This window comes from Brachyhypopomus gauderio, chromosome 3, assembly GCF_052324685.1.
Source record: "Brachyhypopomus gauderio isolate BG-103 chromosome 3, BGAUD_0.2, whole genome shotgun sequence".
Lineage (NCBI taxonomy): Eukaryota > Metazoa > Chordata > Actinopteri > Gymnotiformes > Hypopomidae > Brachyhypopomus > Brachyhypopomus gauderio.
The window spans coordinates 31,923,487-31,950,200 of NC_135213.1; the positions used below are offsets into that span (position 1 = coordinate 31,923,487).

The following is a 26,714-nucleotide window of genomic DNA, read 5'->3' on the forward strand; positions in this document are numbered from 1 at the left end:
AAGGAGGTGGAGAAGCCCTTGGCTAACCCAGGGGCAGAAGGAGAAGAGTGGTGTGTTGGCGTCTTCATTGGTGTCTCAATGAAAGGGGATGCCTCCATTGGTGTTTGGTGCAAATTCTGTTTAGTTTGGTTTTGGTAGATGAGGGAGTAGAGAGAGCGAACACAGGCTTTATCCAAAGGTGCCAGTACGGCAAGCTGCAGTTGAGTCTTTTGGCAAAGAGCCACTCACACCCTCCCTGCCAAATGAGTTGAGTAATTGAAGGTGAAACCTTCACCTTACATGCACTGCTAATAAAGAACCTCTGTCTGATATATCTTTAAAAATCATGAAATAACTGTAATGGTATGTAGTTAAGATGCATCATAAAATAAGTGAGTTTTAAGCGCTAATGACTGTTAATTACTATGATAAATACTTTGTCAATGTCAAAAACCTTGAAAACTGTAAACAAGACACTCAAGAGAAAGAACAACACACAAAAAAAGGTGAAGCACAAGTGTGATTACAGAGTAATTATTTCCAGTTTAGCAGGTGCAGTTTTAAATAATGAAGAATTCACTAGAAGTAATCTTTTCCTTTCATTAAGTCTTTAACCTACTGTTTATTCACAGTGATTTCAGGAAAAATCTTGTGAAAATGCAACAAAAAAGGGTCCGATGCTACGGAAAAAGTGGTTCTTTTATCAACACTACAGAGTAAAAATATATAAAATATATGAGGTAGCTGAATGACAATCATCACCAGGAATTAGCCACAGCTCTACAATGGATAATGTTGTGCAATTTTTATTGCATTGGTGATGACAGTAGCTGAAACGGATATTATGTAAGCAACTGGTGATCTTTTCAGGATGCACCATGGTTAGAACAGGAGTTCCACATAAGCTCTATTCCAGTCACATGTGAGGTAACCAAAATGTAATACAACAGAAGAGTAGCCAACCTGTGGTGGCTAAGAGCTGAACTTCTGAGATAAAGGCTTCTGAGAATTTTTACCCCAAAATCTCTTTTTAATTATTTCCATTCTGTCAGATTTAGAACAAGCTATTTTATTCCTCAACAACAAGCAGTAAAAGAAAATGACTACATTGCAGGATTGGCAGAGTATCATCATGGAACATGGCCATGGTGTCTTTGGATCACAGATGGCAGATTTCACCCGTAACCATGTCATTTATGATAACGCTCGTTTGCCCGATTACTTCTGATCTCCTGAACTGTGGAGGATATGTATAAAAGCAGTGACTTGTATGTTTACCCAATATGGATGTAAATGCATTCAAATAAACTCAGTCACTGCATATGTAGTGGTGGCTGCATATTGAATCCTCCTTATAAATTCCAGGAAAGGATAAAAGCTCACCATCTCCCCTTTGGCAGAAGTGTACGTGGCCCTTTTTGCCAGCCGTTATCAAAATGTTTTTGCATTCCTACCTTCCAAGAGGTTAATATGAACAAATCCAGCATAGCTTTATGCTCAGTGTAGTGTGCTTTGGGATAGCAAATGAATAGAAATTTCTCTATTGCCAATCACGTTGGTGGCCCTAATTGACTTAAGTGGCCCTAATTGATTCACTGAACAAGAAATACCACTATGGCAGTACATAGCCTACCTGTCAACAAGTTTGAAACATTTTCAGTGAACGTTTTGATTTCCACAAGTAATTCTAAAATTATTAGGTTGGCAAATGAACATTTACTCATCCAAGTGAACTTCCCAATCCAATTCAGTCAAACTTTATTGTCATGATACCAATACAGGGATGTACAGTAAACTACAGGTGGTCATACATTTAGAGATTCAGTGTAGAATGTAATCTGCCCTGCCAGGCACCACTGCTGTACTACTGCTGAATACCCTGGTGTTCTGCACCCTCTGCACGTCAACATTTACTGGCCTTTTCATGAGTGGCCTCATTTCAGCCTAACAGAGGTATCAGTTGGCTGCATTAAATATTCATAAAAAATGTAAATGTATGCATAACTGATTATGTAAATGAATATGTATAACGGATAGATTTATCTATATGCATACACAAAATAACATCATCTGTCCCCATTTTAAAACAGGTCATACAAGAAAAAGGCCATTAGAAACATGGTACAGCTGAGAACAAGATAAGGTGTCAGCCAACATGTCCAGTTGAACTGTACCTAATAAACTGGCAACCAAGAATGGACGAACACAAAACACCCATGTGTCTTTGCCAGCTTTTCAGATGACTGTCACTCACAGCTACTCAGCAACACGTTATTGCTTGTCTGAAATGCGTCTTTCCTCTGGGCTCTAATAACCGACCAATGGGAGACGTAACGTTCGGGTGTAGGAGGAGGCGGCAGGTGCAGTAGGGGTTTGGGTTTATGTGCTAACAGACTGATACGGTGAACGATCGCCATGTCTACCCAGAGGGCACGTGATCTACGCGGCATATTTGATAAACTGCACAATCACACTAGAATATGACAGGGAAGGGATCCGACTGAATACAGACAATAAGGCAAAGAATGTAACTGAAACCAAGATATTTACAAAGACACAATAGAAATGACAATGACAAACAGGGCAAACAAAACATAACGACGATCACAAACAGACCAAACATTTCAAACAGAATACAACTAGTAACAACAAGGTTTCTAAGTAATGGACATAAAGAAATTAGCTGGGCAACATATGATAGGCTGGACTAAACTATCTTAACAATCCCAACCAACAGACCAACCAGAACACTGATGTCGAGAAACACTGACAGAAAGAGCAACACATTCTTACAGAATACGGAGTCAGAGTGAGAGACATGTCCTGACATTGACCCACACAGGAACACCAGACGGACAGGGACTAAATAGCAAACCAAATGAACCACAGAAACAATGGACAGCTGAAATCAATAAACGGGGAGTGAACAAACGGAAGAAAAACTATGGCAAACAAAGGCAGAACTAAAAGAGAAATGCAAACACGTCTGACAGATGGGGCGGTGCCAGACGTGACAGGAGAGAGGTAGGAAAGGTATACATCCTCAGCCCAAGGCAACGCGCAACTTTCTCACTTCCCCCTCCTGTTATTTCTTTTCAACAACAGTCCACACCACTGACTACCACACTCATTACACCTCATTAAAAAATTATGATGCGCTCTGCTAACACGTTAGTAGATCAGTGGTGATAAAACAGTACTAAGACCCACTGTGAAGCAAAAGCCTTTGATGGCCTGCCTTATTCAACCCTAAACATTTGGTGTAATACAATTCAGCAACAAAGAAATATCAGTGCTGAACCACCAGAGGCACAAAGAGCTGACTGAAGGTCTCAATCTCATAAATTCACCAGATTAAGACTGCAAGCTGAATGTGGGCTTTTTCAATGAGTCCCTTCCCATTAAAGGGGTCCTTGTGACCAGAGGATGGGGGGTAAAAGATGAGGTGACATCATCTGACCACCGACCTCGGGGTGACTCCGAAGAATGGTTGGCCTTCCAAGAAGCTTAGGAAGTCTTTGACAGAAGAAGAGCCACACAACACTCACGAATTGTCCATTGCTCTGACATTTTCTCTTTTTCTCGTAAGATCTTTTCTAGAAATGCACTCAAATGAAAAATGTCTTCAGACGCTCCAGCGTGCTGCTGTTTGAACAGTTGAAGGGTAGAACAAGTACTAAGTGGTCAACTCTGTTACAAGTCCATCACCATGGCAACAGCGTTCCACATTAGTCCAAAAGAAAGGCTAATGTCAGGGTCAACAGTTGGTGGCTCAAATGTTTGCAAAAATGTCTGACATATCCATCCTCTGACGGTCTGACAGAGCCATCCGTCCATTTGGACAACCAAAACTCCATCCTGCAATTTGGTCATTCTGCACCTACAAATAGTTAAGGAAGTCTACATCCTATTAATAATATTAATAATAGGCAACATCTATTCACTATATGATGGTGTCCTTCAGTTTTTTAATTACTGACTTTTTACAATGAGTAGATGGAATGTTTATGAAATAGGCCTACATGCCATTAACTGAGGGACATACTGGCGATGACCTGACATACCTACAGCAGTAAAACACATTTAGATAAAGAATTATCTTGCTATGGCTAAAAGCAGATGTTCAAGGACACCTTTGTAAAAGAATGAATTGCTCCTCGGCTTTAGTGTATCTTTTGAATGTTCTCTGAATGGCTTTGTGTGCTCATTGGAAATTTGACTCATGTTGGTTGATGGCAGTGATTTGAAGTGTCAGCAGAATGCCCATCCATGAGCACAGGAAGAGAAGCGGCATGTCATCATGGTTAGTGTGACAGACACACACATCCTCTTCTTTCCTTTCCTTAAATTTCATGTGACACAGATCGTTATGTGGCTGTCAACACAAATCACTCGAGAGAGAAAAGTGCACAGAGGAAAGAGGGAGAGAAGGTTCTTCAGTTCCATGTGGTTTACTTAAGAATGTATGCGTCACCTATAAATAACCTCCTGTTTTATGCTGCAGCCAAATCCTTTTTATATTCCAGCTTCCTCGCCTCCTCTTAAGATCAAGAGTCAAACGTACTGCAGTATGCACTAAGTATACTTACCTTTCTTAAAAGTACTCCACATTACAAATCTAGAGCCCTGATGGCATCTACAGCCACTCTGCAAATTATTTTTTCTTGACCAAAGCAAAATCCTGCACTATACACATTGCTAATGCCCAAGGGCTATAGCCAGCCAAAAAACAGGGGCATGGTAACCAAAACCAAACATTTATATTCAGTGACATGCATGATGTCCTACCATTCACTGTCAACAATGACGTCAGAGACTGGAAAACATTCCCAGCAGCTGCAGAGGGACTTGGGGAGCAGATCCCAGCGGCCGCCTTGCCACTGGATCTCTGACGAATCACACCTGAGAAACAAGACCCCTAGAACCACAGCTAAAGTTATTCACTTTATTTCAATTCCTTGAGAGCCTTGAAATGAAACCTAATTAAAATAAAGTTGGTTAAAGGGGCTGGGCAGAGGAAATGGGCTCTCGGATTCCCTCAAGTGGTCTTATCTGTACTGTTTGCTGAGCGTTCAGTCAACTGGAACAGCCAGATAGCAGAGTTCTCTTTACATCGCATGACACGTCCTTATATACGGTCTGGACAGGGAACAGGCATTCTCCCATTCCTTTTCTCAAACACATATGAAAAACTCAAAGTAGGTTCCATCTGTTAAAAAAACCACATTTTCAGTAAGGTGTTGTTCTTAAATCTCTCTTAATCATGTTTATATTGTGTGACCTCTTGCGTGTTACATTTTTTCTACCATATGCAGAAATTCTTCATAATGTCCTCCAGTTTGACATCTGTATAAACCCTTTGCAAAGTCCATCTGATAGCCTACAGAGATGAAAATAATCCTGTGCCAATATCATTACATTTAAGGGGTCCTTAATAATTAGATTACAAAATTTATGTTTGAAGGCTTTGTCCAACCAAATTATTAGAAATAGTTTCTTATGACAGTCAAGTTCATCAGAACTTTAATGGGTAGGGTTTCATAACATCTGACTGGAAACATTGGCATAATGTTATGGCGTGCCAGTAAGAGGCCAAGCTGTAACTGTAACTTGATGCCCTGAGGTTAAAAGTGCACAGATCATCAAAACCTCTGTGCCGTGTTTTGACGTCTAAGGCCACTGAATATCAAACAATTTTGTCAAATTCCTTACATGTGGCAGAGTGTACGCTATAGACAATATTAAGACAACACACTGTTGAAGATGGCTTTACCTAAAAGTCATTAAGAATAGCTAGGAGAATTATAGCCTGATAAAAGAGACAGTTCAGTTGTCTTATGCAGCTCACTATCGGCGCGTCAGAAGGTTTTAACCACTGTAACCAATGAGGAGTGAATCCATATTTACAGTCTGGTGTGCAGAGGGTTAAATCCTTGCTCAAGGCACCACTTTGTGGGGGAGTTACCCAGTCTCAAGCTGCAGGAACATCACAGCGCATTCCAGTCCGGGTCTGCCAACATCTTATTAGAACCACATCTCGGGGACGGGAGTGCGGCTGAGACTATACGGAGAGCGACTAGGCTATACAAAATCCTCATTCGCTGTACCGGTTCTGACAAAGTACTACGGAGTAGGCTATGCAAGGTTCAGGTCCAACTGGTTAACTTGTCGGTGAGTGCCTTGCTTATAGCCTGTTTATCGTACATAATTACATCTTCGTGCGTGTGTGTGTTTTTTTTTTGGTTTGCATCCCTGAAAAGGTGACCTGGAGGATCCTTAATGTGGGTAAGTTTGATAAAATAGGAACATTACCTGGCACCTTATTTATTCAAAGTACTTCTAGGCTATTCCGATAACAAAATATGCCATCATCCTAAATCCGTTATTTTCATGATTTGATTTTAATGGTCTTCTTCTGCGTCTTCTTCTGTGTGTGGTCTTAATCATGATTGAAGCCCTTAAAATGCAACCTGTTGTTATTTTTAGGCTGTCAGCGATCCAACCTGAATGTGACATGAACCTACCGATAACCGATCACTCCCGCCCCCTTGGCTGGGCTATTTATCCTATATTGTGAAATCCAAAATGTCAGATTTCTAGCCGGAACGCATGTGAGCGGATTTATGACACCTATTCCTCATTTGGCCTTGACGCACGACAAAACGAGCGGTTGTGTTTTATCTAATGACCACAAATAATCCTGTTTCCTTCACATTGCAATACGTGTGCGCTGTATTAGACTTTGCTTGCTAAACGCTAGCAAAATTCAAGGTAGGCTATAGGCTATGATAAAAATGTACGATAGCATATTTGAGCATTATTTGAGCATATTTGATCCCTTTCCCTTTACCATTGGCTAATGCAAAGTTTAATGTTCTCATCGGGTCAGTGATATTTTCAGTTGATCAGGTTGATCAGTACGTTGTGCAGTCTGCTGTTGTTTCGTTCACTTACTCTGTTAGAGCTTAAAACAATAAAATAAATTAGATTTTTTACGGAATGCGTAGGCTAATTTGAGAGATTTCATCAAGAACAGACTGTTTTTGACCTAAACATACAAATGCTTTCATTTGTTCAACCATATGCAGAACATACATAAACGTTTATCAGAATAGCCAAAGGTAGTAAGGATAATATATAGTTATTTATAAGAAATCTATCGTTTCATTCATCAGATATACAGACTTTTTGTTAACCTCTGCACCATGGCTGTTGGGGTTGTTAATATTAGGAAAACATGTGTACAAACACTTGCCTTATGAAAGCAGGTATGATCTCAGTGTGAAGGAATGTATGGCTGTGGACCTGGGCCGTTATGGCAGTCCAGGATGTTGAGAAGGAGAAAGAGAATGGAGTAATGACTGATGGGAGGAAGAGGGAATAGATGGAATGAAAAATGTTGTGGAGATTAAATCCATGCCCTACAAATGACCATAACTAGCATTTTATCATTCAGTGTTACCCCAGCAGCCCTGGTGTTGCATCTAATAGAGGAAATGCCACTGTAAACTCTTTCCACTTCCTTTCATAAGGAAAGGGACAGATATGGGCGACGGAACATGTAAGTGTTTGAAGAGAGTTGACTTTCAAACAGTTTGAAGTCATATAAACATTGCCAGAAATGCCAAAAGAAAATGTCAGTTTTCCTTCTGTGGCTTCAGAAATGAACACACACCTAGAGAGATTTAACAGGAAAAGGCTGCACCCATGATCAAAACACCCATAAATACCCCAGCTGGGAACAGTAAATCATTGTGTATTTAACTGTGTTCTAAAATGTGAATTATCATTTAAAAAATACTTGGGTATGACTCAGAGCAAGACACATTTTTTTTCTCTTTTCTGTTGGTACAATGTGTGCAGTTTTATTGGAAGCAGATGTTGGCACTCGACTTCATTTCCCTCCTTGAGTCATTCCTCCACTTCTAGCTACTCTGAACCATTTCATCTCTCCAGCTAACCACCGGCTATATCGCTTTCTCCTTTCATAAAAGAAAAGAGCTCAGCAAAGGACGTCCAGCATGGAGAAAGAGAAATGAATGAAAGTCTCCATTAAGAGTAAATGGATTTGTCCAAGCTTCTTCTTGCTTTGTTGTCGCTTTCTGTCTGTGTGACTTTCTGCCGGAAGAAAGGGACTACTATTTCATCGGCGACGTATACAGGTCACTGGAGAGGCATGGAAGCTCTTTACGTGAAGCATGGTATTTCACTATGGTGGCCACATGCTGAGCTAAATGACCTTTGCACTGGGATGTTTGTTTGTGTCCCACTTTACCCCTTGCGAAAAAAAGTATGAAATCTGGACAGTTGCTTAGAGCTCTGCATTGCTCTTTAGTAATAAAAAGGAAAGAAAGTTGATGCCAGATGTGGAACCACCTTCTTCCCTGCTTGACCTCCATTAGACAACAAACTCAAAGTTCAGATTTTCAGCTACCAGGAGGAATATTAATGGTACTTCTAATACCCCGCAGCTAATGTAGACAAGGTGCCATTACACCAGAGACCTTGAACCTTGAACTCGTAATGGTGATTTGGATATTTAGATTTGGAGTCGATACTCGGATCAGTGGATGGCATGGTCATTTGGCATGTATTGTCTCAGCTGTCTATGATAACAATGTATGCCAGGACTTGATGGGTGTGTGAAAGTTTGATCTGATATTTAAACAATAAGGTCAGGTCTTCGTGGACCTTATTGGTGAAGATATCCTTAACTTATCTCTTGCTTTTGGGAATTTGGTGAGAATTTTTTTCCCATGCCAAGACTGTGTTTACATAACAGTATATACTCCATAATTATACCAACAAACCAGCAATGTAAATGAAATTACAGAGCTAATTGGTGGGTCTGGAAGAGCTTGGAGGACATCCTCATTGGTGGGATTGCATGAGCACGTAGGTTCCCAAACCGTTAGAACTCAAAGATGACAGTCCATTTGAGGGGAAAAGTCCTCTTTTAAAGTGCACTTCGATGTCAGCAAGTCATTTTCATAGACAGCTTTTAAGCAAATCTTAGCATTGTCTAATATCTGTTGGTTGATTTTAAAACCAGATGTTAGAACACCACCATAACACTTACGAGACATGTAGGACCACACAAGATTGTGGTTGAAATCGTTTGATTGCACTCAGCAATGTTTGCCTTCCATGACTTAAACTCTTTACTTACTGTGAGGAATTATGGGAATATTTATGGTTCTTAATCATTTCCCATGAGAAGATGGTGAGTGAATGAAAACAATGTAAATTCATGGTAATTATGTTAAACGCCTGCTTTGGAAAGCCTTTCATTATTATCTCTAATTTTCTGGACATTACCTCAAGTCTCTTTACATCATAATCATGTAAAGGTTTATATTTCTTGTTGCTGTACTGTTTGAATTGAAGTGAATGCATAAACAAGAGTCCATAGGCAGAGTGTATATGGCCTTTAGAAATGTGTCTTGTCTTGCTTAAATGGTTCTGGTATTTGTGCATATACACACCATGGCATTTTTGAAAATTCAGTTTTATGTTATGTCCTAGATTACTGTTGTGATGTCTTCACACATTTTGCAGGTGCACAAAAGATGGTGTTGTACATTCAGGGGCTCATGGTCATTTTTTTGCATTGAAGTTCTTATTTGCATGCTTGCCTGGTTCTGGATCCTGAAAATATCAACTCATTTTTATGCCAGCTCCAGAATGATGACTGAACAGAGAAGCCCATGGGCTTTGTGTGTACCTTCCCTTAATTTTGTTTGATCGTGTGTCTCTGAGGATAGATTCTGTGTTTGCTGAGCAAAGCCAGTCTGAAGCTCTTCAAATGAAAACAAGGCTGCCAAAACTTACCTCAGTGGCATGTGGGTGTCATGGAAACCATCAGGAAGATGCACTGCATCTGTGTTCTCTCGGTTGTCTCGGTTTTATTACACACATGCCTGTAGTTTTGCCTCAGTTTGGGGTAAAATGACAAATCTTTGACTGGAAATGAAGAGGGAGCTGTGGCCCTCTGTCAAGTTTACATAGGTATGTACTAACAAGAACTATTTCACAGTGATTCATGATCAGACCTCAGTCTGACCTGAATGAGCATTGCTGGCTCACTGAGAAAGAAGTGTCACTTCAGCAATAATTATTCAAAAACGTGATCCATCGTTTCAGATTTTGTATGTCAGAAAAACACACATTCACTACATAGACCCATAAAGAACACAATATTATACCAATATATTATGATTTCTGTGAAGCCAGTGCTGTATTAAGAGATTATGTTGCAATTTAAGAATGTGTCTTTTTATGCTTTTACAGTGCACGTTAACACAACAAACTTGACTTTCCTCACAATATGCAGAGTTGAATGTAATGAGCATTATCTGTAACTATGAGAACAGTCGGTCAAATAAATGTATCTTCAAACCTTTTTGCAACCTTTGCAGTGTTGCCCTGGTCAGAACTAAATCAACACCCAGGGAGATACTTTTTGTCCGGAGAGCTGTCCTCAGAGGCCAGGAATTCTTGGCATGGGGAGAGGTGGATGTACCTTGGCTTACGGCCGCTTTTTGATGTGCGTATTTAAAGAGCTCCATGGCCTGTGTGAAGGAACAGCGGTGGAGCCAGGCAGCCAGCAAGGAGGGACGGTGGTGTTTACTGTACACTCATTGTTCTTCCTTGCCGGAGGTTTTCTCAGAGTTGCACCTCCTGTCCCAAACCCCCCCGGCCTGCGAGTCAGTCGGGGGGAGTGGGCTGAGTCTAGGTGGAGGGGGGGTGACAGAACCGGAGAGCTGGAGGTCCTGGCAGTGCAGAAACGGAGTGTAAATATTGATGTTGGTTTTGGGGTTCAGCTTTGGCCAGGAAGTACTGTAGTCATCTGCATTAGTAGGGGAGATGTTTTAAAGGTACAGGACGCCTTGTAGTCACTTCTAAGGTATTGCTTTAGGCATGGTTTCATGAAGAAGAGAAATGAGTTATGAGGATCTGTCAGACATCTCTACAGCTAAAGCTGTCCACAGAAGACAAGCTTTGAATTCATTCTCTAGACTTCTCTACACCACCGATTAAATGTTTGATTGTGCTGAGTATTTTACTTCCTGGCACAGAAGTTTTTGTTAGATTTTTTTGACTAAACATCAGACTTTGCTTTTAACATTGTACAGTGAAAACCCAAGTGGACATCTGTTAGGTCAGTTGGGGTACATTTCGTCGAAATGTAATGTTCAGGTTCGTCACAGCTTTTCATTTATCTTACACATGTTGAAGCAAAACACTGTAAACAAATAACAAACATATCTGATGACCACTAACTGGCCTGTCACTTGAACTGGTGCAATTGAAAAAGGAAACTTAAGTTTTTAATGGATGTTTATTTATTTATTCCGTGTTCTCTGAATGTCTGCATGGGTCTCTGGGATTTCTGGCTTCCTCCAAAAGTCCAAAAACATGGAGGTTACGTAAAAACTGCCTATCCAGTGGTGGATGGCGCTCTGTCCTGAGTGTTCTCCTCTCTCCCCTCCCTGTGCCTGACTCAGGCTCCCAGGGGGCTGTGGTTTCCGCCTGAGAGTACGCCGAGTGTGTGATTGGCTGCTGCTTCTCCGGTGAGTTGTTAGGATGCAGAAGCTGTCTGTAATATAAGTGTAACTTCATTCATTCCTTCGTTCATTCATTTAACCAAGTCCCTTGATGTAACTACCTCTTACAGTGAGGATAATGAAGAACAGCATAACCTGTGTATTGTACTGTGGTTACGATTACCTGTAAAAACAACCATTTGAAAGCATAAACTTCTGTGGCCTGTAATTTTTTCCATTCTGCAATAGCACAATTAATATGAATGGCATCTTTGTCCATTGTAGTATCTCGGTTTGTGCGTATGCCTTTCTGACAGCTTGAGTGGCTCAGCGGTACCAAACGGACTGATTTCCCTCAGGACTTCTACCTAGATTATGAGGAAGAATGAATCAGGCATTGGCTATAAATATTCTGTGACCGTCTTGCTTGCCTGTCAGCATACCAAATTCCTCTGATCTCTTTCATGCTCTCTTTTAGCTTTTTCTTTTTCATAGCTATGGAAAACACAGATCTTTCTCATAGAGGTCATTAACTAGCTGATAGTGTGACCACTTTAGGGTGTTTTATTTTTTATTTTGTCTGCCTACCATCAGGCAACCACTTCAGCTGAGCTTAGGGCAGCTGGACTTTAAATTTACTTTTAATAGAAACATGTCTCCCCTTATAGTCTTGCGGTTCTATTTACACCCATTACCAGCTGAAATGTAGGCTCATGAATCAGTTACTGGTCTCGGTGAATCAGATTATAGAGTCAAAGAGGAAGTATTAACGTCAGGTGACAGGGGGAAGTGTTTCCATTTGCTGGCATAAAACTCTGGGATACCCTTGCTGACTAGGAAAGGGGGAATGTGTTTGGAGCTAAGAACATACAACGTTTCCTGTCATGGGGAATTGGGCTGAAAAGCTGGATGCAAACTGACCTCAGTAAGAGACTCAGTGGCCTTCTTCAAACACAATACAGTGCCAGAGTGCCTTTGTGGTATATTGTGTGTTTGTGAATATTTTTGTGTGAATTGGATTTAGATGAGGATTTGAATATCCTGCCTCAAAAGCTCAATAAACAATTCTTGCTCATTACTCATAAGTCACAGTGAAGGACACAATGTGAGCAGTGAGTCTGAATTGCCAGGCAGCTTTGCTGCACTGCATTGTGGGTTGGCAGAGAGTGAAAGATGAACATATGTCTGGCATGCCATGCTCTTAAGTGGAAAGAGGAAGAGGAAAATGCCCCAAATCTTTGCATCTTCCTCCCAGTTACCGTTTTCCTAGACCAAAAACAAATGGGGAACAATAGCCTGGCTATTGCAGGTGATGAACCGAGCTGGAGACGGTATGAATCCCACATATAAGGGAAGCTCCCTTCCTGTAGCTTTTATACTGAAGGATCACAGGAATGACAAGACAGGTTGTGTAAGGAAGGTGAAGGCAACTGCAACCCTATACATCTATAAACATGGCCATGAAACATGCTTTCATCGGAGATGTGACGATATTGCCATTTAGTGGAGCGAGGGAAAAGGAGAGAACTTGAGAAAGATGTCATTAGTCATCGTTGGGAGAATTGAGAACCAGCACAACGTGCACTCATTATAGAACTGCCCTGTTAGGAAACGCAGGGCAGTGTTGCTGGAGATAAGAAGTCTGGGTTAAGGCCAGCGTGGTGGGTGGAGTGAAATAAGGGAAGGGATGTATTTATAGTTCAACAGCAAACTCGGTTTACCTGAAGGCTTCACGGGGCAGCATGTTTATTCACTCCGCCTCACGTGTTGCAGTGGGCCATGTTGTACAGCTTGTATAGGAAAATGTTCCAAGTGCACCACTGTACTTCTAGTAAGTGAAGTTACGTAGCAGTGAGTATGAGTTTGAAACATAAATTGAAACCACTTGGTCAACAAAAAAGGACTAGATTACAACATTTTGATGTTGTACATGTTACTATTTATCAAGCAAATATGGAAGTCTCTTTGTCAAAAATAGGAAACAGAAAATGCAGTAAAGCATAGCGTTTTTTTTTCTTTAGTTATTTTTTTTGCTGTTGTACCAATATTTTAAGGTCACCAAACTTAACCAAACTTCTTCTCTCCTCTCTCCGCAGAACATGTCCTGCTGATCATGGCCCACTGCTGAATCAAGCTGTGCTGAGAACCCTGCAGAGTGGAAGAAAGGAGAGAGAGAGACAGAGAGAGAGAGAGATCTGATTTTGATTGCCCCGTGAGGCTGGCCTCCTGACATGTCTGCAGAGGTGGAGAGCAGCACGCCTCCGGCTGAGCAGGCACCCACCAAGACGCCCTCCAAGAAAGAGAAGAAGAAGGGTATGCCCCCACCCGCCCCCTTCCCAGCATGCTGTGCTCGTGAGCTAGCAAGCACGTGGGCTGAAGTGCAGGCTATCACAGATGGTTATGGTATTTTCAGTCCGCTTGTTTTGCTAGCGCTACGTTGCCAGTCACGGTAGGAAGACTCATAGCCATGTGCTGACATCTGGTTTATCTCAGCCTCTTTTGTTTGTCTTCCTTTTCTTGTTTTTTTTTTTCCTTTCTTTTTTTTTTGGAGGTGGGGGATGGGGGGGTGGTGGTGGGGGGTGATGTGGGATTTCTCACTGGAGATCAACTCTCTTTGCTGTGCAGGCAGTCACTGGACAAGGTCCTTGGGCTGAAAATTTGTTTTAGTGGCATAAGAATGACAAGTTATTATGTTAGCGTGTCATTAGCGGGATTAGTGACTGCGTCTGTCAGGTTTACAGGCTGCCCCTTGTTCCCAGAGGACGAATCACACCGGGCACCAAGCCCGGTATCCACGTCTCCGCATGGCTCGGCAACGGCAGGCTGATGCCACAGCAGACCGCCATGTAATCTCTCCACTGAAGGGTAGCTCAGGCTTCCATTTGGGAGTGTGCTGGTTCTTGCCTCTTTTGGACCAAGTGGATCTTTTTGTTTATGAAAGATCCACAAAGCATTTAATACCAGAAGCTTTCGAGGTTATTGCATGTACCAATTCTAGTATGAGACCCTAAAAACATTATATAGGCACACAGGCTGTTTTTCTGTGATGCATCCATCACATGTAAGGCACAAGAGAAGTCTTTATTAGTAGCAGCATTCATAGAGTATTGCGTTCATTTTAATATACCGTATATTGATTTATATGTTCTTTGTTTAGAGGCACTCATGAAAGGGCACGTTTGTAAGGTTTAACAGGTACCCCATTTAATAGATACCCCATTTAACATATATCCCATTTAACAGACTCGCCATTCAGCTCTCTGTATGGAGAACATTTGTTTCTTTTGAGTGGAAAACAGGAATTTGAAGGATTGTGATTTGACTGGGCATTATTCCGTCTAAGTGACTTTAGGTTAATTAGAATGAGCTTCAGGCTCATTAAGTGCTTAGGTAAGATTCATGCAAAACATAACAAACAGATCCAGGTCTAGAGCCATTCAATTATGGCCCAGTTATTACATGAGTATGACACTCTTGCATTTCAAATAGGACCAGCTCCAGGTCAGGAAAGAATGAAGAGGATCTGATTGGTGGAGACTAGGCCCCATGTAGGCATGGTTCCTTGAGTGGATTGCACCCTCAACTTCCATGACAGGTTGCATTGCTCAGCGTCTTCTGAAGTAGGTTATGGTGGCCCACCGAACGCTAAAAGCCTCTGTGAAGCATTTCATTGGCCTCCTTGACCCAATAGTTCAATAGTTCTGGATTTATTTTTTTAAGCTAAGCCCAGTGCACAGTGGTATTGTTTGTCTTGCCTGGCTTGCTCATACCAGGAGAGTGCGCCAGTGATGGATTCCATTAGGGCTCTATTGCTGTTTCCACAAGGCCTTCCAGCTGCGACCGTGAGACGTTCTCCACCGGGCCTGTTTATGATCCTTTTCCACAGGCATGAGCGCAGCGGGCCTGATTCTCCCAGTCCCACGCTGAGAATCATGGACTCTGGGGTGGAGGGATGAATCGCGCCATGACACACGCCCCCAGTGAAACACCAGCTGAAATGTTCATAGCGTGAACTGCCGAGAATAGATTTCAGCTAGATCATTGAAGTTAATGAAGTTCCCATTGCCTTAGTTACCCCAGACTGTTTTCACAGATGACAGTCTGAGATGTGAAGACTGAGAGGTTGTGGTCTCAGTGGTGTGCAGAGGATGTCTTAAGTTTTCTTGGATATTTGGAACACTTTCGCTTTCCAAAATGGCCGCCTAACGGGTCAGTTTACATCAGCACCGCTATCACCTGCTTGTACTTTTAAGGATCTGTCACTTGTTAATGTCAAAGCACATGTTGTATCAGCAATGTGGCAAGTCCCAAAATAATGATGTCTTGTACAAAATGAGCTTAGTTCAGTGAGGTCACCCACATGCCACCTTATGACTTGCTATATACAGGCCCTATATCATCTGTTGGGAGCTGTTTTTGTGGGATTTCATTTCTAAGGACAAACTTTAGAGACTAGGAAACCATCACTATACTCTTTTAACGAACATATTAAGCCTATTAACATCATTAAACATTTCTGTATATACATAGTAGGAGTCACTGGAAAGGGAGGCATTGTTTTGAGTTTAAAATTGTTCAAGATCTATAAGAAATCTGACCTTAGTCCATCATCCACAAGCTTGCTTTCCATTAGATCAAGGGCAAGATTACATGTGTTGTTTATTATAATTGCCCCTTAACAAGGATTGAAGCCATCCATCTCATTCCGCTGGCCAAGAACAAAGTCAACAAACCCCGTTGTGTCTGACCTATTCAAACGGAGAGGAAGTGACTGAAAGAGGCCTGCGCATTCACTGCAGTGATGTGTTAGCGGGGGTTGTCCTGTGCCCCGGAGCTAACAGGGGGACCCTCCAGCCTGTTGAGACCCCACATGTCATGAATGCCAATAAAGTCACTTAGCTTTGGCCGCAGCAGGACGGAGGTCTGGCCTCCTGCTCTGCCGTACCCACTCTTTCTCTACGGCTCCCCGCCCCTGCCATCTAAGTGGGGCCGGCAGCCGAGCGGGGGGTGGGTGGGTGGTGGTGGTTGGGAGGGAGTTGGACCCCAGCGGCTGTAAAGGGTTAGCATGTATCGCATCGGTTAGCATCGGAGTAAAGGGGAGCACGAGGAGGAGCAGATGGAAATGAGCTAGAAGACCAGAAGAAGGCAGAGGGCAGGGATGTCAAAAACCTGGAAGATACTGAATTATAGTGTCCAAGATGAAAAGCACAAATGCGCTGAGGCTTAATATCATTGATATAAGAATAAAATTAAAGCAGTGAAATGAGAAAACCTTTTTGTGAATTACAAAAGACAACCTGAATGTTCTTAATGTACTTGATATGGGTTTTGTTAATGAAGAAGAGCCACTAATGGCTTTGCAATGTCAAACTTGCAGACATGGCCAAGATACTGCCTCTTTCTAGCAGTTTGTCTTGAAGACACACATTGTACTGTAAACATTTTATAGTTTATGGGTTGTTATTCCTTTTGGACAAAGCCCAGAACTATACATATTAAAATAATTTTTGCTTTACAGGTTACAAAAAGATTCAAAATACTGCTCTTTGTCCTTTTTTATTATTTATTGTGCTTGTAATTCAAGGAGTCATGCAAATATAAGCTAATTTATTAATCTTTTTGTAAATGGTTTGTTTTTGTTCATTTTAATAGGTCGTAGTCAGTGTTTTTAAAGCTAAATCACCTGTGCCCGCTTCATGACAGTATTTTCCTCCCTTAATAAATGTATTATAAACAAAAAAATCACATTGCCTGACCAATTGCACTTCTACAGCTCGCAACATAGCACTACATTCTGAATGCTAGCCGAAGTCTAACATGTCACCGTCGCATTGTCACATCATATGTATTACTCCAATCACTAAGGTGTGACCCTCTTTCCTCCAACATCACTGTTCTTGTCACAGGTGTAGCCAATTGGCAGTTAATTCAAGCCATCAATTTTCTATGTTTCTCATGTGTGTTGGACGTAAAATTGCATTAGATGTTTTCATCTTGTCCTTTTTAGTTAAACGTATATTCTTGTGTGTTTTTCTAACTTAGCTGCAGCCAGCCCGGAGAAAACAGATGAGTTCCTTCTAGCGAGGTTCAGAGGTGATGGTGTCCGGTACAAGGCTAAGCTAATTGGAGTGGATGATGTGCCTGAGGCTAGAGGGGACAAAATGAGCCAAGATTCCATGATGAAACTGAAGGTAGGTCAAAGGGCAAACGAGACAAGAGGTACTTCATTCACATTCAGCTGTGTTTGACCTTGCAAAACAACAAAAATCCCTTCTAATCAAAACCTCAAAGTGCACACTTTTTAATTGGAGCTCTTCAGGGCAAATTTTGCACATAACTGGAATGCCTTTATAAGAAGGCAGATGATTTCTTTAGTATAGATTAGTTTACACTTAAATTTAGATTTGGACTTCTTGCTTATCGTATGGTTGTGTTCAGGGCAAAGCTGCATCCGCTCGCTCTCAGGGCAAACACAAGCAGAGAGTGTGGGTGAACATCTCTCTCTCAGGAATCACCATTATGGATGAGAAGACAGGGGTGAGTCTCCTCTACCATCTGCGGTTGTTACCCTTTGACCCCTGTCATCCCGGTTTTCTTATTAAATGTCTCATTTTTCCTCTTTGTTGTGCATGGTGTCTCCTCTCCAGGCAGTAGTACTGGAACATGCGGTGAATAAAATCTCCTTTATCGCTCGTGATGTGACTGACAATCGAGCGTTTGGCTATGTTTGTGGTGCAGAGGGCCAGCACCAGTTCTTCGCCATTAAAACTGCACAGCAGGTCTGTTTGGTTTCTGCTGGGTTCCTGCTGGATTGCTCTCACTCATGCTCACTTATCGTCCCTCTCTTTCTCTCTCTCACTCTCTCTCTTTCTCTCTCTCACTCTCTCTTCCTATCTTTCAATATCTTTCTGCATTATACACAAGCCACACCCAAAACAGTAACACACATTTACAGACCTTTTCTCACTCCTGTCCTAACACCCCCAGATGCATGTGCACATACTCATTCACACACACCCAGACACACATGCACATACATCGTTTCAGGAAGTCCACTGTTTAACAGCATGTGTTTCCTCTCAGGCTGAGCCCCTCGTCATTGACCTGAAGGACCTATTTCAGCTCATCTTCAACATGAAGAAGAAAGAAGGAGAGAGCTCAAAAAAGGTACAAGACATCTTCTCAATGGAGCATTACACAATTGTGTCCTGAACAGCTCTGTTTAATTTAATACTATCAGAATAAAATCAATACTCTTGACTCAGGAAGTAATTTATTATGGGTGCCGCTGCTATACATGAAGGCTGTACTGAAGTCTTCCTACAGCTGTCAGGGATTTTTGTATCCTGAACTTTGTAACCTGAATATTTACAGTTTGTGTTTTTCTCTCCACTAAAAAGCATGTCTAAATATCTACATTTCTAACCCTAACCCTATTGGCATAAGATGTTCCACACGTACATGGTCCTTTTTGAAGTCAATTTCCTTATATTCCTTTCCATTGGATGACATTATAAACTTGACTAGACAGGTTTCCTTGAACAGATTTATTTATTTTTATTTTTTGGTGTTGTCATGTTTTCCTTGGTCTTATCCCCTACTTTGTTTGTAATAAGCCTTGTCTGAGTTAATCCTCCCCCTGTTTGGTACACTCAGCAAAAAGTCCTTTAAAGGACTACCTTGTTTACCTTGTTTCACTATACATTCACCAGAGAAATAAAACCTGCTTTCAGGCTGTAATTAACCTCTTCAGTTATCACTATTATCATGGTCAGACATCTGTCCTCTCTACTTTAGCATTGCTGTGATCTTGACATCTTTGCAATCTTGCTAATCAGATTCTGTATCCTCTCCAGGAAGAGCTAAACAAAGCAGTAGAGGTATGTATAGCCATAATAGTCAAAGTGTTACTCATAAAAACATTTGAATGAATGGTATCCAAATATCTGAAAGATGTCCCCTCCCCTCAGAATGGCAGTGAAGCCTCAAACACCAGTGAAAGAAAAGTAAGTATTCACTGTTTTGTCATCTCTTGGTTTAGACTCATTACAATGCTCTATTCAGTATCAAAATGCTGCGTTAAGGGATGTATGGTAAACATAACAGTGAATGGATTCAAATCTATCACAGTCGCTGCTTCAGGTCAAAACTAACATTACCTTAACCAGCAGACGTACCCACCCCAGCTATAAAACCAAGACCTCTTCCTGGGCCAAAGGTCTCCATACTAGGCCCTAGCTATACATCCCCAGGGGGTAAGCTAATGAAATTAGCAGACAGGAAGTCAGTGAGACGTGCCAACTGCAGCCATTCAGTCTCCTGTCTCCTCATTTGGGCTAGACGAAAAAAAAGATCTCTTCTTATTCGATCTTCATGAATGACCTCTATCCCGCGCCCATTCCATCTCTGCTGTGGCTGGCTTTAGCTGCTTTGTATACGCTGCAGTAATTGGTTTCCCTTAGTGTTCTTGGCATGAAATGTCCCCCTTTTTCGCTTAAGCTCACTATTTTTATTCTTGTCTGTGTCCCTCACAGGGTGTTGACCAGCTGGACTTGTTTGGAGACATGTCAACTCCACCAGACTTGCACTCTACCACGGTGAGGGCAAATATAAACAGCTCAATCCAACTCACATTCCTTATGCCTCAGTCTGAAGTAAAGACAATAGTGGCCTTTTTGGGGCATGTGTAGTAAGTTAGAAATTATTCAATAGTACAATACTACAATCCTTAGCTTGCAAGAAAAAGTCCCTCAAGAAAATAATCGACATCAAACTCTCAACATCTTAATTCCTGGACGGCAGCCTTGTACTCTCCATTATGCCCTGACTCAAAACGTTTGAACACAAAACGCTCTTTACCGGAGCAACGGCACGTCAAACAAAAACAGCGAACGTGGCGCCTGTTGAACGTGACTGCCACTTTTCAGACTCAAACTCTGCTCCCTCGTGCGGCTGTAGAGCCGCCCCTTGTTGCCGAGTGCCGGGTCTGCTCACAGAGTGCGTAATTGACCCAGCTCTACGGAAATGAGATCTTTGGGAGTGGAGGGGCATGGTTGAAGCCAAGGAAAATTCCAGTCGTGGTACCTCACACAAGGCTGTTGGAAGAGGGAGGACCTACACGACAGTGGAACACGCAGTTGCAGGAGATTTTTGTCGTTGTGATTCTAAACATGAAAACGTTTTTTATAAGTTACAGTAGGGAAAAAACTGCATACCACAACAGCTGAATAAGTCCCTTAACTCAGAAAGCACTGAGGTGGAAAATGTAAAAAAAAGTAAAAATATATTGAGATGTTTATTATATGATTTTATGCCTTTTGTGAGCTTTCCTTACACTTTTTTATTGGGTGTTGATATAGTATCTGTTGTTTTTCCATTAAATTGCAATAACTGAGAGCTTAAGCCCAGGTAATGTCATCATTAAAATGTCTGTTATAACATGTATTCCACCATCAGAAGCATGCACTGTAAAAATATTTTGGTCACAGTGATTTTCTAGTCATGACATTGCCTGAGATTTACAGACGCATTCTCTCTGGTCAGTCATAGCATGTCCACAAGTGATTTTGAATCATGGAATGAATGCTCTTATTCATGTCATTGCATGCTTTCATGGCATGTTATGCCTTCCTATGAAAAAAAACATTCTGGTAAGTAATCAATGCATTCTCTTCTCTCAGGAACCAGAAGACATCCTCCTACTGGATCTGTCCACTGAGATAGACAGCAATCAGAACTGTGTGAAAGGCAACCCCTTCACCACCTCATCCATCTCCTCTGCCCTCAGAGCCCAGTCCGGCCCCTCGCCTGAGAACCCTTTCTCCTCACAGCTCAACTTCTTCCCCACCCCCAGCCACGACCCCTTCAGCGATGACCCCTTCTCCAACAGCAACCACTCCACGGCGCCTGGCAGCGGACCCGCCTCGGCTGACCGCGGCTCTGCCCGCATCCCCAACGGCAGCCTCAACAACGGCGACTCCGACTACCTGGGCCAGCAGTTCGATCAGCTTTCCAACAGGACGGTGATACAGGCGCTCAGTAACGGCCAGTGGCCACTAGATGGCAGGGCAGTGGAGGCGGCTGCCTGGACTCAAAACAGCATTCCGGCGAGGGAGCAGAACGGCCATGATGGGAAATCGACACCAAACCCCTTCCTGGAGGCCCTGGAGAGGACCCAGCCTACACAGAACGGCGCAGGGCACGAGAACGAAGACACGCCTGAGGCGGCCACCAATCACACCAAGGACTCGGTCCTCATAAGCCCACCTCCACTCAACACGAAAGCTGGCCGGGGAAGGAGGAACGTGAAGGTGGAAAAATCTTTCTTTTTTAACTTTTGGAATTGTACACTACAATATGTATGAAAAGACAAAAGAGAGACTTTATTACATGTAGAGAAGTGTTTGCGTTTCAAAACGGTAGCAAGCAGGAGGCTCGGGAGCTGAACAAGCTTTGCTACAGTGTCCTAATGCAGTTAAAAAATCAACTATTTTAATTGATAGGGTACACAGAATAACTCATCACACTGACCAATCTATGCTTCTCTTATACGGTGTTCTGATTTGACTCTTTTAATGCTTCAGTGAATGACAGAAAACAGGTAAGGAACTGATTCAGTGGTGCATTGAAACGCAGCATGACTGCTGTGATCTTAATGGCTGTTATTTCAGTGTTTGGTGCTTCACGCAAAACACTCCCTGCAGAATTATAATAGATGTCTCTTTACTTCACAGTCACCAACGAATGAAAAGCTTGCAGCAGATCCGTTCGCTTCATCCAGCCTGTCAGAATCGCCTTCTCCTCCCCTGCCGGACAGCACCCCAGTGAACCCAGTCCAGTTGTTCAGCAAGAGCCTCTCTAGCTCCTCAGATGCCCTCACAAACCTTGGTAATATCCGTGAAACCAGATATTAATCATTTGACCTTTATGTGACCTTCATGACAGTTTAGCACTTCAGAAATGACTTGAAAATGTCACAGCTTGGCATTCAGATGCAGCAGTCTGAATACATAATATGTATCTAACGCAAATGACTATCATGTTTTGTGTCTGTAGCATTTCTGAATATTCTAGGATGCTACAGTTTATATGTTGATGTTGACGTCTAACATCCATAAATGGTATACATTGTCTCACGGGCTCTTATCTTCTTCCTCCACTCTTACTGCAGCCCCATGGAGTCAGCCCCTTTCCTCCATCTTCCCTTCTCCCAGCAGTGCCTCCCAGGCTTTCACTCCAACACCACCCTTCTCCACCTCTCCGGTGTCCACCTGGGGAGGAGCCCCTGGAGGCTTTGGGGCACCCACCACCCAACAGCTTCCATCTTGGGGGCAAACCAACACCCCTGTCTCCAACGGATCCTGGACCCAGCACTCTGCTGTGGGGAACCCCTTCCACACGAGTGTCTTTCCTCCTACTTCAAATGTGTTGCCCGGGGGACAGCAGAACTCTAGCCCTCCCCCACAGATCCCACCTCGGGCATCATCTGTCAAAGAACCCCCCAAAGTGGACACTAATGCATTTGTGGACCTGGATCCTTTGGGGGAGAGGGAGACCAGGGACATCAAGGACATGTTCAAAGATTTCCAAATGGCTAAACCACCTACTGCTCTAGCTAAGCATGGTGAGAAGAACATTTGTGATTTTGGCTTATTCATTTACATTCAGTTCTGGTATCTTCTGTTAGCCGTTTTTGGCCAATTGTGTAAATATGGCCTTCTTGTATATTGTGTTGCACATCTTATTTTTACAGAGCCACTAAAAGTAGGTGGGCAGAACTTATTTGATAACCCTTTTGGAGCTGGGCTCTTTGGAGCACCAACACCTGCAACAGTAAGTATTCTTTCTGTTCAACAAACTGGTGTTGTTTAAAAACATAATTGATCTTTGCAAAGGAAATTGGTACAAATGCAATAATAAAATGTAATACAAGCATTCTATACTATGAAAAAGCCAAAGAAGAGCAAGAGGTTTAGTTTTTCATAGCCGTTTTGCCTTTGTTGAATCTTACAGCATATTCCTGTCATCAAGGCAGTGGGTTCGGATCCCTTCAGAGACCCATTTGGAAACCCCTTTGCATGACATTCACAATGACGGATCCATAAAGTTAAAGTAAGTCTAGGAAATCTGAGAGAACCTCTGAATTCACTTATTTGATGTGCTGTTGCCCTGGTAAAGAATCTCTTTTTATACTGCCTGCCAGTAGTTGGTTTGCTTTTAATTCCCAATTCCTTACTTTTTCCATTAGTTATGAGCAATATGTAATCTGTAATTTTGTGTCCTTTATATTCTCAGGTTTGCATCGAGCCGTGTGGTTTCCCTCCAATGTGCAGCCCTTTCCAGTGGAGACCTCATGCCCCTCTGCTACTGCCATCTAGGAGTCAGAGTTCCTGAGGTCCTGAACTCCAATAAGCGCTCCTCTCTCCACGAGTCTTAGCTCCTCAGAAACACAGTAAAGAAGCACCTGCCCCAGGGCCTCAACTCCATGACGTCCTTGACTCCAATACCATACGCACCCTAAAGAGTGTATTTGTACATTTACACTGTTGTGACTGACCATGGAAGTTGCTTCATATTATATGGCACTATAATAGTGGTTTTTGTGGCCACTGACAAAAAAGCACAAGTCAATCAGAGGAAACAGCTAAGTTTTCATTGCACAGGTAAAAATAATGGAAGAAGACCTTGTCTATGGGTGACTGGGTATACAATAGCTTTGTGTAGGTCACTCTTCTGTTTTTTTAGTGCAGTATTATTTCTTGAGTTTTTGGACTTTGTTTATTTGATTATTATGTTGTTTTGCAAATGCATTGTCAATTGCATCTATTACACATTGTGCCTGATTGGACACAGTGACATTTTATGACACTAATCAATGATGGCAGAATGAAATTTCTTATACAAGTTTAACTAAATTTGGGTTTTTTGTTTTGTTTATTTTTCTTTTTTCCTTTCATTAAACTACACTGAAGGGTAGTCAGTAATAGACTGCTGTGTAGCCTAGTGGGGTAAATCAAAATTCTGAATTCAATCCGATAGAATACATGCTTGTGTTTGGATGATGGATAGTGGACAGACAGACTATGTCACTCCTATGGAGATGGTTGATAAATGGGCAGGGTGTGAGTGGCTTTCTACTCCATACTGTTAACACATATGCATGCACATGCACGCGCGCGCACACACACACACACACACACACTTCATCTCAGCAAGCCTGTCTTTGCTGTTTGTTCTCTTCTTTGAGCTCCAGTGTTCTGTTCCTGTTGGGCAGGGCATTCTATACCTACATACTATACATCCATACTTAGTACACACAACTAAGTAGTAAGTTACTAGCTGTATAAATATATATAGAGCTAGTAAATTAGTACTTAGTATATACACACACATATATACATATTAAGTATATATACATGCTAAGCTACTAGCAAGCCATATATATATATATATATATATATATGCCATATTGTTTATATATATATATATATATATATATAAACAATACAGTATATATGCATAAATAATAAATATATAAATATATATTATCCAGCTTGTCTTTTATTTTTCATTTGTTTGTTTTTTGTTTATTTGTTTTGTATTTTAGTTGAGATGCATTAATTCCTCTTGCATGGACACTGATCAGCCCAAACCATTCAGGCAGTACTTGACATAAGAACTGTGACATCTTGAAACCATTTTGCTACCCTTATATGTGGAGATAATGGTTGGACTCAAAGTCAGACTACCCCTGTTCTCATCGTATGACTCTGTCCGAGTGACATATCAAGCGGACAAAATGCAGACCTGTTTTCAGCACTGTGAGGTGTAATAACTGAGACTTAAATTACTGATGTGTTTTCACCTCAACAACTTTAAGGGTCAGAGGAAGAATGAAGATCTCCCAGTACTGTACTAGAAGTTAATGCAGGACCTATCATAATGAGCTATGTCTGTTGGAAATGTGTGGACTTTATTTCTGTGTACATATATAAATATATCTACTCTACTGTGCACTATGCCATTTACTTTGGATGTTGTACAACTGAAGTCAATTGAAATTGTAGTGAAATTGCAATAAACTGGAATTTGAGTTACTGGCATGGGCTTTAAAATGTGTCCTATTTATCTGTAACATTTCATATTGCAGTATCTTCCATTTGGAAATGCCTTAAAATAAAGACATGATCTGGCTCTTTGATGAAAATGTTCTTGTCCGTGGTATATTTTTTATATTTTGCATAGCCACTTATTTTCCCACTTTAATCACACTTTATGAAGAAGCTTATATGGAATGGGGACGAATGCTTGTTGTGAATGCCTGAGGAGGTGCTGCATTGCTATCCAGTCAAGTGTCTCCAGCAGGTCAATGCAGATCTGTTGTTGATGTCAGGCACTTGACCATGAGTCAGCATCCAGGATGCTAGAGATTACAAAAGATTTTAAATCAATGTAATTTCAAGAATACAACAAAAGAGTCTCCTTGAGAACAGACGAACACCTTAAGTCTGGTGACTTTTTAAAAATCTCCATTCCTGTCTATTAGAGAAGACTATAGTCTGTTCAGGAAAACAGCTGTTTCTTTAATCTTCTTACTAACTCAGCATCTCTGCACACAGGCATCTTCAACCCAAAGTCTGTTTTTAGTTAGCTTTTTTTGATTGTTTTGTTTTTTAAATAAATAAAAAACAGGCCCGGTCCCACAGTTGGGTCTATGCCTTTGCCAAGCTGTCTGAAATTCCACACACAGCGTTTTCTCCTTTTGATTTTAACATGATCCAAGTCACCTCACTCGTTCAAAGAGGTCAGTTTATCAGGTAAAACAGATAAACTATTAGCACTTAATGATTATGTCTACATTATTAGAATGTTCTCATTGAATAACTATGAAGCAAGAGCAAGTTGGTCATTTTTGCCCAAAGGTGTTATCACTCTCACCCCTCATGCTAGAGGTAGGTGATGTTAGTCAACAGATCTACTCCATTGGCTTTGTGGCAGCAGCTTGGCAGATGAGGGTTACACGGTCAATGTCACCCAAAGCCGTGCATGGTAGGTGCAGGCCGAGGATAAAAGAATTAATATTATTAAGTGTAGCAATTTTATTCAAAAGAAAAAAAAATGTATACAAAGCTATTTACTGAACTAATTATGTTTGCACAGATTTATTCCTCTAACTTTAATTGTTGTTAA

General features: G+C 41.7%; 1 protein-coding gene across 4 annotated transcripts; it reads left to right on the forward strand.

Moving 5' to 3' along the window:
- Positions 1-5,936: 5,936 nt before the first annotated feature.
- Positions 5,937-25,627, forward strand: LOC143509179 (disabled homolog 2). Of its 4 annotated transcripts, none has more exons than XM_076997624.1 (15): positions 5,937-6,264; positions 13,622-13,838; positions 17,568-17,716; positions 17,964-18,062; positions 18,173-18,304; positions 18,609-18,692; positions 19,364-19,405; positions 19,496-19,531; positions 20,060-20,122; positions 21,206-21,835; positions 22,259-22,412; positions 22,696-23,148; positions 23,278-23,357; positions 23,538-23,636; positions 23,820-25,627. In XM_076997624.1, the coding sequence occupies exons 2-14, from the start codon at positions 13,757-13,759 to the stop codon at positions 23,604-23,606; spliced, it is 2,073 nt and encodes a 690-aa protein (XP_076853739.1). In that variant the 5' UTR covers positions 5,937-6,264; positions 13,622-13,756; the 3' UTR covers positions 23,607-23,636; positions 23,820-25,627. The 4 variants fall into 4 exon arrangements, with proteins under 4 accessions (XP_076853739.1, XP_076853738.1, XP_076853741.1 ...); XM_076997623.1 differs by having other exon boundaries at positions 5,937-6,150; XM_076997626.1 differs by having other exon boundaries at positions 5,938-6,150; positions 19,382-19,405.
- Positions 25,628-26,714: the final 1,087 nt, after the last annotated feature.

What these genes read in the sequence shown, in the direction of transcription:
- LOC143509179 (XM_076997624.1), top strand. Translation starts at nt 13,757, where the DNA reads ATGTCTGCAGAGGTGGAGAGCAGCACGCCTCCGGCTGAGCAGGCACCC. An exon ending in ATTCCATGATGAAACTGAAG is followed by an intron (nt 17,717 to 17,963) that starts GTAGGTCAAAGG and finishes GGTTGTGTTCAG; the next exon opens with GGCAAAGCTGCATCCGCTCG. An exon ending in CAGACTTGCACTCTACCACG is followed by an intron (nt 20,123 to 21,205) that starts GTGAGGGCAAAT and finishes CTCTTCTCTCAG; the next exon opens with GAACCAGAAGACATCCTCCT.